General features: G+C 51.5%; 2 protein-coding genes across 4 annotated transcripts in view; both read right to left on the bottom strand.

Moving 5' to 3' along the window:
* Nucleotides 1-1,784: 1,784 nt before the first annotated feature.
* INSM1 (INSM transcriptional repressor 1) lies at nt 1,785-5,018 on the bottom strand. Its single transcript, XM_045445459.1, has one exon. It carries the CDS (start codon nt 4,453-4,455, stop codon nt 2,929-2,931), a length of 1,527 nt encoding a protein of 508 aa, XP_045301415.1. The 5' UTR covers nt 4,456-5,018; the 3' UTR covers nt 1,785-2,928.
* Nucleotides 5,019-12,179: 7,161 nt separating this feature from the next.
* The window catches only part of CFAP61 (cilia and flagella associated protein 61), a 283,106-nt gene continuing 281,136 nt past the window's right edge, over nt 12,180-14,149 (bottom strand). For all 3 annotated transcript variants that reach the window (XM_045445447.1, XM_045445448.1, XM_045445449.1), the window contains one exon: nt 12,180-12,619. In XM_045445447.1, coding sequence (XP_045301403.1) covers nt 12,419-12,619 — 201 coding nt within the window. In that variant the 3' untranslated portion in view covers nt 12,180-12,418. The remainder of the gene's footprint in view (nt 12,620-14,149) is intronic.

The following is a 14,149-nucleotide window of genomic DNA, read 5'->3' as shown; positions in this document are numbered from 1 at the left end:
GTCTCCACTTGGTATTCTAAAACGGGAGCCCTTGTGAACTTATTATTCAGGGAGGGATGAAAAAGAGAGAGATGGAGAGAGAATCTGATTTCCTTTCTGTGGAATATCTTGTTGACTCATAGAACGTAACTTTGAAATAGACAAAACTTGTCTAATTCTTGGACACCATTCCGTTACTTCAGTGGGGTCAAATTTGTATGCAATTTCACTGAACATCTCACACAAATGAAATTCTGGTCTCTAAGTTTAGAAAAGGTATTATTTGGTCACTGGGAATACATTTCCACTGGCTATGAAAGAGCACATTTGCAAACAACCAAATTTTCTTTACCCTCATGAAAGTGGATCTTAGAAATTATGCTTTATGATTATGGACATGAAAACCAGTGGGCCAAACACAGACGACAAGATGTCATTCCTGCAGCCAGGCCTCGACTTGTCATGTTTGGCCAACCATCAGGTTTTCCAGGAAACTTTTTATGGGCATAGAACATACCCTGACCCTCACTCAGTCTTTTCACGTATGGCGTAATTCGGGGAGGACATTTAAAAATTCTCATGTTAATGTTGCTCAGAGGAGACAGCCAACAGCCTGCAAATTGGAGTTTTTCTTTGTTTTATCCAGTTTCCAGGTTGTTATAACTACTGCTTTGTCCCTGTGCTTATACATTCTCCAAACTGATAAAGTACATAGGCATCACCAATAAAAGGCAAATGCGATCTGTCCAGGGAGCAACTTACCTGTAGTGGCTTCTCCTTCATTGCCATTCTGGGTCTGTTGCAAGACCTTCACAAATGGAGGAATATTCAATGTTCCTGACAGCTCAGTCTTTTTAACCCCTCTCCCACACAAAACTGCAGGCTCAGAGTCTGAACAAACCGATCTCTCTCAGTTGTTCCTTCCAAGTTTCTCATGGACTGTCCTTCCCACCCCCATCCCACCTACATCCTTCAGACATGCAGCCCTTTACTGGGCAGATGTCTAAAATCTCTTTGATGGACAAACATTTGATTTAGAGGGCCTTAGGAAAAAAGTAGCAAAACATACCACAAAAGGAAATGCACACTTGTGATGTTTAGCACAGCTCTGCAATGGACTGTTTCAGAGAGGGAAACAACTCGAAATATTAACTGGTGGGCGTTAGAATTGTTCTTCAACGAGCTAAGTGACACATAACGGAAAACATTGTAATGACCTGTTATTAACGCTAATATCCTAAACAGATGGTGTTCCATTTTTCCCCCAAAAGCGGATTGCTCACCTGATTGAAAAATCATTTTTGAACCCTTACCCCAAACTGCATTAACTTCTGTTGTAGCCACGAGTGTTCTGGTTTGTTTCACTTACTGGGGAAATCTGACCATGAAACCACTACCCACCTTATTTATTTGAGGAATTACTGTTACACTGAGCCCCAAATGGTCAGGAAATGCAGGGTCTGTTAAGTTAAAGTGTGTCTCACACCCCCTTGATCAAAAGGATAGATTCTTGTGGGCACTTATGTAGATTTCTCTGGAAGAGTCTCCCAGGCCTTCATTCTAGCCCCATCTTCCACTACCTTTCCCAAGACCCCTAGCAAGCCTTTGGCTCCGGTTCACCAGTTTTTGAGGCTACACCCTTGAACTGCTAGAAGGGCAGGACCCAGAGGTTCAGGCTCAGCTGTAAAAACCCATGATCCTAGTGAAGGTGGCAGCATTTTTTTCCTTTAATAGAAAACAGACATTTAAGAAATCATTTTAAATCCTTAGTGAAGCCACGTGATGCAGAAATAAATCCATCTGACTTTGACTTTGAAAATATTTTTATTTGAATAGTAAATAGTTATACAGTTGAAACAGTTCTATTGAAGCTTTCTATAAATAGCTAACAATTAAGAAAATAATGTATGTAGAAAAGAGATTGCATTTAAAAGTAAGAGCTGTTGGTTGTACAGGGGCCTCACGGGCCCTCCAAGCAGAATAAAGTGGTAGGTTGTCTGTAATTCGCTCAGATAGGTATAAAAGTTAAAACTTTTAACAGATCCCTTTAGAAAAAGGCTCTCTTCTAAAATGCACAGTGAAATGTCAAGAGTGGCAAGGGAGGGGGAAAAGCGTACCAAAAAAAAAAAAAAAAGATCTGCAATCAAATAATAGCATAATCTTCATAATTAATATAAATAAATAAAGAATAAATAACAATTACTCATAAATCAACATATACATTTAGAGAGAACTTATATAGTCCTACCTCAACAAAGATGATAAAACCAAAGAGTCTTATGTGAAGTATTGAGGCAGTTTCTACAGCATTTTCTGAAAATTCCCTTCCCTCCCCCAAAACAATCCCAGACAACAGTTCAAGGCATTTGTGGCTATACTAAAGAAAACTCTTTTTTAAGCAATTTGATTTGTTCACATACAAAAAGGTAAAGCCAGACTCCAGCAGTTCACAAGCCATAATAAAGCTAATCGTGTGGGAAGTTCAATTTACAGCCTGTGAAATATAAAGGCATTTATTCCTCAAGATTCACCCAAAACAACCCGTACGCTACATACATAGAGAGCAAAGATTGGTAGGCGAGAGCAAACCGCATTTCTAGACCATGAACACAGCGAATACTAGCAAGAAAAACAGCTCTCCCCTCCAAGGGGAAGCTTCCAACCACGAGACAAACGCTTACAGCTTTTCTCTCTTGTACAGAAAGAGATTGGCTCCTGTTGCGCCAAGGAGGGGAAGGGGGACACAACGCAAGGGGTGGGGGTCCGAAAGGAGTCACAACGAGAGGATTGGGGTTACCGTCACGCCACACCGAGAGAAGCGGAGACAACACTTTCACCGGGGGTGGGCACCCCCGGAGCGGACGCGGGTTCAGGGCGCGCAGGGCGCGCTCTCCTCGTGGGTCTCCAAGAGAAGGCACAGTTCGGGGGGGCCGCGATGGAGGGCGCGCTCTAGCAGGCCGGACGCACGGGCACCTGCAGGAGGATCACCTGTCGGTTCTCGGACGGGTGGCACTTGTTGATGTGCCGCGTGAGACCAGGCGAGCTGTAGAAGGTGGCCGGGCAGTACTTGCAAGGGAACACCTGGGCGGCGTGCAGCAGGCGCAGGTGGCGCTCCTGGGCGCCCTTGCTGGGGAACGTCTCCCCGCACACTGGGCACAGGTGGCACTCGGAGGACGCACTCAGGCCCAGCACTCCGGCCGCCTCGCCGTCGCCGGCCGCCTCCTGGGGCGCCTTCTCGTCGGGCCCAGGGTACAAGGCCAGTAGGTCCTCGGCCGGAGGCGCGGGCGGCGCGCCCTTGGCCTGCAACGCCTGGTGGTGCGCCAGCAGGTGCTTGCGCAGATAGGCCTGGCGGCGGAACTTCTTGGCGCAGTGGTGGCACTCGTAGAGCCCGTCCTCGGAGCCCGACTCGGACACGCCGCCGGGGCTCGGCGTGTCGCGGTCGCTGCCGCCGCCTGTCGCCTCCCGCGCCTCAGCCCTGGCAGCGGTTTCAGGCTCGGACGCGCGGGCGGCGGCGGGCGCAGGCCGAGGTTTGTGCCAGCGGCGGTGCGAGGCCAGGTTGGCGGGGCAGCTGAACACCTTGGCGCACTCGGGGCAGCGGTACTCCACGCGCACGATGCGCGAGCACTTGTGCTGCGCCAGCGCGAATGGGTCGGCGTACTCCTCCTTGCAAAGCTGACAGATGAACTCGCCTAACGGCCGCGCCGCGCCCCCCGCCCGGCCCCGCGGCGCCTCCACCGGGCCCTCTTTGATCTTGAGCCCCAGCACAGGCGACGTGGTCACCTCGTCCTCGAAGTGCAGCTTACGGATGGCTTTGGGCTTCTTGGCGCCCGGGGCCTTGGCTACCTTGGCGGGCGGCTCGGCGGCGGCGGGGGGCGCAGGGCGCTTGCCCGGGGGCCGCAGGGAGGCGGCGGGGGGCAGCGGGGGGCCGGGCCCTGGGCCGCGGGCCGCCTCAGCGCCCGCGGAGAACGCCGTGCCCATCTTGAGCTCTGCGGGAGCGAAGAGCAGTGGGTCGCCGCCGCAGGTGCCGCCGCCGCCGCCGGTGCCATTCGCACCGCCGCCGCCGCCTCCGAGCAGAGCGGCGGGCGTAGGGAAGGATTCGGCCGAGACCGGCGACCCGAGGTTGAAACTGCGCTCGAAGTACTTGTGCTTCTCGTGCTCCCGGCTCACGGGCCGCGTGGGGCTGTAGAGCGGCGCCGGGTGCGCGGCCTCCGGGTTGCCGAAGTGCGCGGCCCGCGGGCCCGGCGGGGGCGGCGGCGGGCCCGGCGCGCAGGCGAGCGCGGCAGCGAGCGCCGCATGGGCGCGCTCGGCGGGCGGCAGCAACGGTCCCGGCCCCGGGCTCTGCGCTGGGGGCGACGCGCGGGCGCCCCCGCAGCCAGGCGAGAGCAGCAGCGCGCGGTCGCCGTCCTCGCCGCCGCGGACCCGGTAGGACACGGGCGTGGACTTCTTGCTGCGCTTCACCAGGAAGCCGCGGGGCATGTTGGCGCAGCGCGAGGGCAAGGCACTGGCTCGGTCCCACCTCCGCGCTCGGCCCGGGCGGCCCTCAGTGCCCCCGGCCCATGGCCCGGGAGCGGCGGCTACGGGACTCGCGTGGCGCCGGCGGCGGCTCGGCCCGGCTCTGCGCCCTGCACGCGCGTCCCTGTCCCCGGGCCCGGGAGCCGCTCCCTTTTAACGGGGGGAGGGGGCCATTGTTCTCGCCTCCCGCTTCCTCCGGAGCCAATCAGCGCGTCCGCACCTCCTCCGCCTGGTCGGGTGGGAGGGCTACGGGGCGGCAAAAAAGGGGCCGGGACCCGGGGGTCGCCCGTTAGGTGCGGCAGATGTACCTGAGGGCGCTGGGCCCCCGCGCGCGCCCCGCTGCCGCCCCGCCCGGCGCCGCCGCCCCGCCCGGCCCAGGCACACGCCCGGCCCCGCCTCCCTTCACGGTCTACTGCTCCTCTATGGGGAGGCGCACGTGCCTGGGCTTTGTGTCTCTCCTCCGGGGGGCGCGGAGCCGCCAAATGGGCCCGTCCATCAGCACGACAATGCACGCCCCCCTCCCGCGCGGGGATTACCCGCGGGTCGCGAGCAAAATAGCAACAAAGGAGAAGAATGGCCCCAAATATGTCAGGAGGGTTCAATCCGCGAGCCAGAGCGGAGGGGGAAGTTGTGCGCGCTGATTGGGTAGGGGCGGCGGTGGGCAGCAGCAGGCGCGGGGGAGATCTGAGTGTGGCTGCTGGGGCGGGAGAGGAGTCGGGGGAGGCGCAGGGACTCCGCCTGGTGTTTGGGAAATAATAAAAAAAAAATGAAAATAGTGGCATAGCCCGGGCGTCCGAGAGGCTCGGACGGGTGGGCCTTGGGACCCAGGACCCAAGCGAAAATGGGACCCCGGAGTTGCAAACTTAGGTAGAGGTTCTGGTCTTACGGCTGCAGCCAAGGGCGGCGTTTGTATCCAAGGCCTCCGTGCGTCCGCGTGCGTGCGACTGGAAGGTTTTATCTCGACTTTTAGAAACAGTTGGCACCGCACTTCTTTAATCGCCAGCAGACGCGGCCCTGGGGCAGACGGGGGGCAGGGGGTCAAGTTGGGCTGGGTTCCAAAAGGTACTTGGATTTCTGAACTTTTTTTTTTTTTTTTTTTTTTTTTTTTAAGTTCTCCGAGGCTCAAAGATTGGCATCCTTGGAGGAGCCCAGCCCAGGCCACTCTGAGCCGCCTCGAGGCGCAGGACTGGGTTGATTCGGAAGGAGTTGGCCAAAGGCCGAAACGCGCGGTCGGCCGCGTGCGCCCCACTGAAGTTGGTTTCCGCTCTCCTTGCGCCGCCTCATGCATTTTCATTCGGAGCGGGGCATTTTGTCTGCCGGCTGACATCAGATGCTAAATCAAGGGCTCCAATCAAGGCGCAGCGGAATAAAGGGGCCGCCTGTCTGGGCGCGGGGGCCCCCCCGGAGCCGTGCCCCCTTCACCTTTGTGAAGGAAATTAACCTCCCGCTATTGAGCGCCGGTCGCGGCCAATCTGGACGCAAAAGAGACGCGTGCTGCCGACCGGGGGGGAGGTGGGGGCAATCTGTCCTCAGAGGCAGGCTGCAGCCTCGGAGAGGACAAGCTGCCTCCCCCCTTGCCACCAAGAAGAGACAACAGCGAAGATCCACACACTCACAACCCCCTGCCCACCACCCCCGCCGCCCTGTTTGGACCCAGACCGGGCCCTTTGCCTCCATCCTCTTCCCTGCCCAGCCCCGAGGAAACACAAAAGACATAATCTCCAGGGGACGGGGGCAGAACCTCAAGAGTGCGTAGTGGGCCTGATCACCCATCACTTAGGGAACAAATAGCAAAGCCACAGAAAATGTCATTATGTTGTGAGGAAAATGTCACTTTATTGAGAGAGAAGGACACGGACATTTTTCTGGAAAGCTCTGTGCACCTAGATAGATTATACTGAATTTTGCTTATGCTTAATGCCACTGAAGGTATTTGTGTTTGGATTTTCCCTCTGAAAATACCCTAGGAGGGAAATTAAGAACACCCTTTCCTTCCTTCCTTCCTTCCTTCCTTCCTTCCTTCCTTCCTTCCTTCCTTCCTCTCCCTTTCTTTTCTTTCTTTCCACATGAGTAAGAAGTTGTAATGAGAACAATTGTTAGGCTTAGTTAATCAAAGGGTTAATCAAGTTGGTTAATCAAAAGGAACGATGTTTATGATTTTTTCTTTGTGATTTAACTCAGACTAAAAACAGAAAAATACATATCATGGGATATATTTTGAAAGCTCTCACCCTCGTTTTAAAATTGCTAACTGCGGTGAATGCTAGTCCTCAAAAAAGTTAGGAATTCTAAAATGAGTTTTATCTGAAATTTATAAATATGTTTCAATCTAAAAGTAACTGATGTTATTTCCTTGCTCTTTTGAGCGCTGATTAATACTGCTGATGAAATTAGAAGTAGGAGAGGGATTCCGGGACAGTTTTGGCCAATTTTATTTTCTAATCACGAATCCCATCTGGATTGTGGGATAACAGGGTGGGGTTCGGCCCACGGTCCGCAACTGACTGCGGGGTTATTTGGTCTTGCATGTGTAACACTGCTTTCATTCAACAGATAACAAGGAGAGTTAGTCACCTTGTGAGTCCTTTAAAAATAACAACACCCATAATTGTAAGGAGGGTGTGGGAGGGGGGACAAAAAAAACAAAAAAACAAAAAACAAAAAAAAAAAACAAGACCCCTGCCTGAATGCAGCGAATTCAAAGGGGTTCTGAATTAAGTTAAGAGAATCTATTGAACACTACTGAGATTCAATGGCCCTTTTGCTTAATTTGTGGTTTTTAATCTTGCCAGCGAAAATGAAATCTGACGAGTACGGTCAAAATAAATGGAATTTGAAAGGTACTAGAATTAGGAACAAATTTCATAACTCGGCTAGAGAAGAATTAGGCTGAGCGCGCGCACGCACACACCAGCACCCTCCAAGTAGGTACAGTCTTGCACCTGGTCCTTAAGTTTCCGTTGTCTTCTGAGTGATCTCATTTCTCAAAATCTGCGCGCCTGCAGGGATGGGGACTTCGAGTTGAGACCATTTGTAGTCTTCTGGGAAGAGCAAAGCGCCACCACGCTACGCCCCGGCGGTCGGCCTTTACGCGCTGCGATTCCGAGTGGGCGCCGCGTGGAGTGGGGTCGGGGAAACACTGAGCACTGCTTTGCTTCCCTCCGGAGTTGCTTCACGGGATTCGGCGAGCACAGGGATCCAAGGCAGGTCCCCGAGGCGTCCTTCCCAGGCCTCAGGCGGCTCCTCCCCTTCCTGTGGGGTCGGTCGTGGGCATCACTTTGGAAAAAATCGGCAGCCACCTCGCTTCTCTTCCTTGCAGACCCCGTTGTGGGTTCTTCCTTTGGCAGCGGAGCTGGAGGCCGCAGGCGCTCTAATGTTTCTATGTTTTTAATTTTTTAATATTTTTGTCCTCCTGTCCCAGATAGCCGTCGGGGAGCACGCCGGGGTTCACTGTGAACCTCAGATCGTGTCTAGCTCCGGGGAGTTTCTTGAAAGTGCGAAGCTTGGAAATAGGTACCAAAGAGGGTATTTCGGCCTAGGAATTGCCCCGGGGGGTGTCGAAGAGTACAGACAGCCCCTGAGCTCCTGAGAGGCGAAGACAGGAGGGTCCGCAATCTCACCGCGCGGCGCGTTTAGAGACACTCGGAGGGGGTTGACAAGGCCCCCTAACACCCCCATCCCCACTCAGCCTTGGACCCCTCTCCTGGACTCACCCCCTGGGTGACCCCACCTCCTGGAAGCCCCACCCCCAGGCCCTCCCAGTCCTAGAGCCGCTATCCGGCAAGAACCACGCGTTACCGCCGCCGAGCCCGCCGTCAGGTCTCGCAGGGGCCCAAGCCCCTGTGCGCGGGGCGAGCGCGGGGCCCGAGCCGGGGAGAGGCTTTGTGTTTGCAGGAATGAGGGGTTGTTGTGTCAGTCCCAGGGGCACGCGAGAGACACGCGCAGCCAGCCCGCCCGCCGCCCCGCCCGGCCCGGTCCGGCCTCCAGGCACCTTCCGGGCCCCCGCCCGCGGGCCGTTGCCTTTGTTCGGCACATTAGCATAAAGCTGCCTTGGATCTCTCGTTTAAATAATTCCACACAAAAGGAGAGTGCATGAAAGAGAGCGAACAAGGGAGAATCCGCGAGGCTGCGCCTTCCGCAGGGCGCGGGGAGGGACCGCGCTCAAGTATTTCCCTCCCCTCGAGTTTCGAGTGCCCCCGGCAATCTGCTGCGCACCCATTATTCGACCGGGGGCCGACGGGGTGGCTGGCCGCCTCTTTTATCCTCCCGAGTGTGCCGTCGGGGCCACTGCACGCTCCGTGAAGTGCCCTCGGGGCTGTTTGTTTTTGCCTCGGGTGGGACCCTGGGAGGAGAGGGAGGCAGGAGGCTCCCCGGCCCCGCGACTCGAAGGGTGGTGTTGGCAAAAGCTGGCAAAGGCGAAGCCAGAAAATGTGGGAAAGCCATAAGTAGAGAATTCTGCCAGTTAGGACTGGCATGACACTGAAGGCACCGGTATCCCAATTGGACGTGGGGCGCACGAGGGAACTGCTTGCACCTGTGAAGCGGCGGCCCCGCTCCCCGTGCGCCGCGGTCTCAGAAGTGGCAGCGACACGACCCCAGCAAAAACTGACTGAAAAGGCTACCGGACTCCAATTCTCCTCCTCGGTGCCCGCCCGATTGGAGACCAAGAGGTGGCCAGGCCCCTGGGGGCCAGAAGGGGCTCACACTTCGCCTTGGCCTCAGTACCCCCTTTCTTGTGGCTGCTTTGGGGTTTGGGTGTAAGTGTTCATTCCCTACGCCCACTATTCCTCCCCTCCCCGCCTCTCGTTCCCTGTAACCTCTGGCCTCCCTCTTCCTCTGTCTCACCCCCGTCTCTCCTGTCTCCCCTTTCCTCCCTCCCCTTGTCTCTTTCCCCATCCCTCCCTCCTGTCTCACCCCAGCTCTCGCCGCACCCCCCCAGGTCTCCCGCCTCCCCACTCTCAGTCTCAGACTCTCTTTCCCTTAGACTATCTCCTTCTTTCTCCTTTGCTCTCTCTCTGCGGCTCTTACCCGCCCCCCCCTTCTCTCTCTCTCTCTCTCTCTCTCTCTCTCTTTCTCTCTCTCTCTCTCCCCACCTCTCCCCTCCCGTCGTCCCGACCGTCCCTCTTCTCCCCGGCTCTCCTCTCCCCTTCTCTTTTCCCTCCCCTTTTCCCCCCCCCCTTTTCTTCCCCTCTGGCTCTTCCCCCTCCCCGCAGGCCAACGTGTGTTATTTTATTTGTCTAGAGAGAGCCTATTTGTTCAGTGATGTGTGGCCTCCTGGCCGCCAGCTTTAATGGGGAATGCGGAGGCTTGGTTTCTGTGAGCATTAGCATACAGCTGCCTGCTCGCTGCCCCGGCCCCGGCGCTCGCCCGCCGCATCCCAGCCTTATCATCACCTCTTCTCTCAACCAGAAAACAATCAACAGCTCCTCACACGCGGCCACTTTCGAGCCCCTCTCCCTGCTTCTTGGCTCACACTCCCTCACCCGGTGCAGCGCGCTCGCGTGCTCGCTCTCTCTCTCTCTCTCTCTCTCTCTCTCTCACACACACACAGACTCTCTTCTAAGGGTAAATATTGACTGGCTGGCTTTACATTTTCTCCTCCTTGCAGTGCTCCCTTCCCCCTATCACCTCTTTTCTTTTTCTTTGGCCTTCCTGTGATATTTGCTTATAAGGAGCCATTTTCAGAAAGGGGGTGGGCACACTCGTTATAAACCCACGTACAATCATTAGAGGCATCTGCGAAGCATGGTCATCGCATGTGATTTGCGGGAATAAAACTTGGGGAAATTCGGTGTTTTCTTGTCACTATTCTTTGTTCAAAACTATAGAATTTCAAGATGAGCCTTACAGCCCAAGACATCCCAACAAATGTTGTAATACGTTAAAGAATTCACGCATTCACCTGTCTCTACAGGATCTATGCTCTTGCAGACAGAAGTCCAAATATTGTTCTTTCTGAATCTCCCGCCCCCCCTTTTTTTTTTGCCAGGCCTTACCATCGGTGAGGAGTAAATATTGTTATTCTCCCAAAGCCCTTAATACAGCCAATTTCAATCAGTGACTCTTGGATACTTCCCTTGTCTTACTAAAGTTGTCCGTCGGTGGTAAAATGCTGAAGTCAGCACATATATGCCGAAGTTCCTGCCTAGACTCAGGAAATTACTCACTTTGTGAATACGGGACGATGGTGAGAATGACTTCATCATACATTTTGTACACTAAAACCCATTCTGGACATTTGCAAAGGAAAACTTACTACCACATATATCCATCATTCAACATCAAGGTTGGCAGTTGTCATTTGGGGCCACATTTATGTGACTAGAAGCCTTTTAATTATAATACTGGGTCTCAAATTCTAACTGTTGATCCTTTGAGGTTTTTCTGTTCATCCCCATCCAAGGGTCCCAGGGCCTGTCACACAAACCCACTCCATTTGCTGATGAATTTGACCTAGGACCTCTCAGGGGAAGGAGGCCAGAAGGGCTGGCAAGCTGACCTATTTGCCAGCCCCTGAAATACGGTTCCCCATGTGTCGGTTTGCAGTTTTAAGAGTGAACTGGTAGGGATTGTTCTTCATTCCAGTCACATAGTTTCTAGCATATGGCCGAAGCTGGGCCTCCCTCTAAATGACCCCTGCATTTGTGTAAAACATACGTGTGAAGGAATTAGTGGAGTTTATTGCTTGCTTTTGCCTGCCTCGGAAAAATCAAGAATCTAGTGTTCTGGAACAGTTTTCTTTTTGAGAGATATCAGTTTGATAATGGGTACACAATTCTGTAATGCCAACCATGACTTCTCCTCCTGAGAGCTGTGTGACCTTAGTGAGGGTGTCAACTTGTGCTAAATTTTAACATAAATTTTAAAAAATGAAAAACTGGAAATGTGTCCATGAAAAACAATTTTAAAGCCTGTTGATCAAAAATTCAGTCATGAATTGTGTCACACTATTAAAAGAGATCCAAATAAATGAAAACTATTGTTGTTCCTGCATCCATATGTTTTCTAGTAGGCATGAAATTTGCTATATATATCTTATAGAGAGATTCGGACCCACATTACAGGTGACATGTACCAGAGGCCCTGGTGCAAAGCAACAGTGCTAAGGGGCAAAAGAAATGAACTGGACTGATTTTGCACTACTATTTTCTTTTTCTTTTTTTTTAATTTTTTTTCGACGTTTATTTATTTTTGGGACAGAGAGAGACAGAGCATGAACGGGGGAGGGGCAGAGAGAGAGGGAGACACAGAATCGGAAACAGGCTCCAGGCTCTGAGCCATCAGCCCAGAGCCCGACGCGGGGCTCGAACTCACGGGCCGCGAGATCGTGACCTGGCTGAAGTCGGACGCTTAACCAACTGCGCCACCCAGGCGCCCCTACTATTTTCTAATCTAAAACCTGCATGTGAGCCTGTGTGTTGATCCTTGAATTTTTCTCACAATATTGAAGTACAGAAATTTTGATAGCAGCTGCCTCATTTCAAAGTTCACATAAACTTGCCAGCACGGTCAGTTCTTGTGATGTTGGATTATAGAACTAATTTCTCATCATCAGTTTTGCCTATTTTCCATTCTGGGCACATGCTTTTCTTTTTTATTGCCCAGGAGTATTACTGGGTAAACAGGTGAAGAACTAACAGCAGCAGGGCATTTCAGGAAATATATCAGAATCACACCCAACATAAAGACAAGTTTAATACAGTACATCCCATTTTATTGCTGAAATGGATTATTCTGCCCTGGAACATGCCTGGTGTTCAAAAACTTCCAGAATAGAGACCCATGGCCGTGCGCCACCTACTGGAACCATAGAAAACTACAGGCATAAGCTTGGTTGTCAAGCCAGGTTTCAGAGAGGTTTCCCATTTATACTCAGCACTTCCAGAAACTACATGTGTGAAAACAAAGTGGAGGGTATGGCCATGCACTAAATGATGCCTGGCCACGCATACATGGGCAGGTGGTAGTGATTATACTGCAGGTAGTCAAGAATGCTCTTCTCCACCAGCCCCTTGTAGATAGTTTCCTGGAAAACTCTTTTGAGGTATTTCCTGGGCTTCTCCTTCAGGTTAATTTCTTCATCTTCTATCTGATGGGCTAACTGTTCTATGGAAGGAAGGTCTTCCTCCTGGAAAATAGAGGAAGTGGCCAGATATGGAAATTACTTGGACAATAAGAGGGCAGTTTCACTAAAATGAAAAAGAGTGATCACCTTCTCAAGGGTGCTTGTTCTTGTCCCCTAACTTTTCAAAAATTATTTTTAATCATGGCAAAATATACATAAGATTTACTGTTTTAACCATTTAAAAGTTTTAAAATATTTATTTATATTTGAGAGAGACAGAGAGACAGAGGGTGAATGGGAGAGGGACAGAGAGAGAGGGAGACACAGAATCTGAAGCAGGCTGCAGCCTCTGAGCTGTCAGCACAGAGCCTGACATGGGGCTAGAACTCACAAACTGTGAGATCATGACCTGAGCTGAAGTTGGCCGCTTAACCGACTGAACCACCCAGGTGCTCCTGTTTTAATGAGGACATCCACATTGTTGGGCAGCCATCCCCTATCCATGTTCAGGACTTTCTCATTCTCCCAAACTGAAACTCTGTATTCATTAAACACTATCTCCCCATTCTGCCTCCACCAGCCCCTGGCAGCCACCGTTCTACTTTCTATCTGTGACTCTGACTACTCTGGGTACTTCATGTAAGTGGGATCAAACACTATTTGTCTTCTTGAGGCTGGCTTACTTGACTTGGAATAATGTCCTCAAGATTCAGCAAGAATAGTAACTTTAAGTTCTTAATATTCAGATAAAAAGTTATCTGCAGATCACACTTGTTTTAAAAATAAGAAAGGAAGTGATTAAGCATTTTTACATGAAAACTTCTAGATGGTTTACTTTACATGGTTATAGTCCTCTCTCAAGAAATAGGATTTTATAATATAAAAAGAGAAAGGGAGGCAAACCATAAGAGACTCTTAAATACAGAGAACAAACTGGGGGTTGCTGGAGGGGTGGTGGGTGTGGGGATGGGCTAAACGGGTGATGGGCATTAAGGAGGGCACTTGGGATGAGCACTGGGTGTTATATATGTATATATGTAAATTCAAATTTTGTTGACATCTTTAAAGACAAGGCTCAGAGAGAATAAAGTTATTTAATGTTGATAATCACATGCCGTGCATATCTAAAATATAGTAGGGAATTTTCCAACATTTTATTATAAAAATACTCAAACATAGAGGCAAGTTGGCTGAATTGTACATTTAGCACCAGCCACACACACATGGCTAGATTCTATGGTTGACGTTTACCCTATTTGCTCCATCACGTATCTGCCCATCGATAGGAAGTTGTTCTACAATGCACTCCATCAAGGTTTGAGCTGTGTACGTTCTGAATACCACAATAATTCCCAATGACCCTAACAGCAGACTCACGGGGACTTTGGTGCTATATTTCCTTGAACTTCCAATAATTTTTATTTTCAACAGAAAAAAAGTAGGCAACTTGCAGATCATTAATTTATTAACAGTCAGAATTTTACAGATGGGAAAATAGGTTCAAACTATATGGAAGCGTAACAGAATTATTTGGTTCTGTCAGTGTCTCACTGACAGAAGTCCTGGAGATTACACACACATCACTTGAGAGAA

The sequence above is a fragment of the Leopardus geoffroyi genome, chromosome A3, assembly GCF_018350155.1.
Source record: "Leopardus geoffroyi isolate Oge1 chromosome A3, O.geoffroyi_Oge1_pat1.0, whole genome shotgun sequence".
Classification (NCBI taxonomy): Eukaryota; Metazoa; Chordata; class Mammalia; order Carnivora; family Felidae; genus Leopardus; species Leopardus geoffroyi.
Note: the sequence above shows the minus strand (reverse complement) of the source record. Positions and strands in the feature narration are given on the sequence as shown.

What these genes read in the sequence shown, in the direction of transcription:
- INSM1 (XM_045445459.1), bottom strand. Translation starts at nt 4,455, where the DNA reads ATGCCCCGCGGCTTCCTGGTGAAGCGCAGCAAGAAGTCCACGCCCGTG.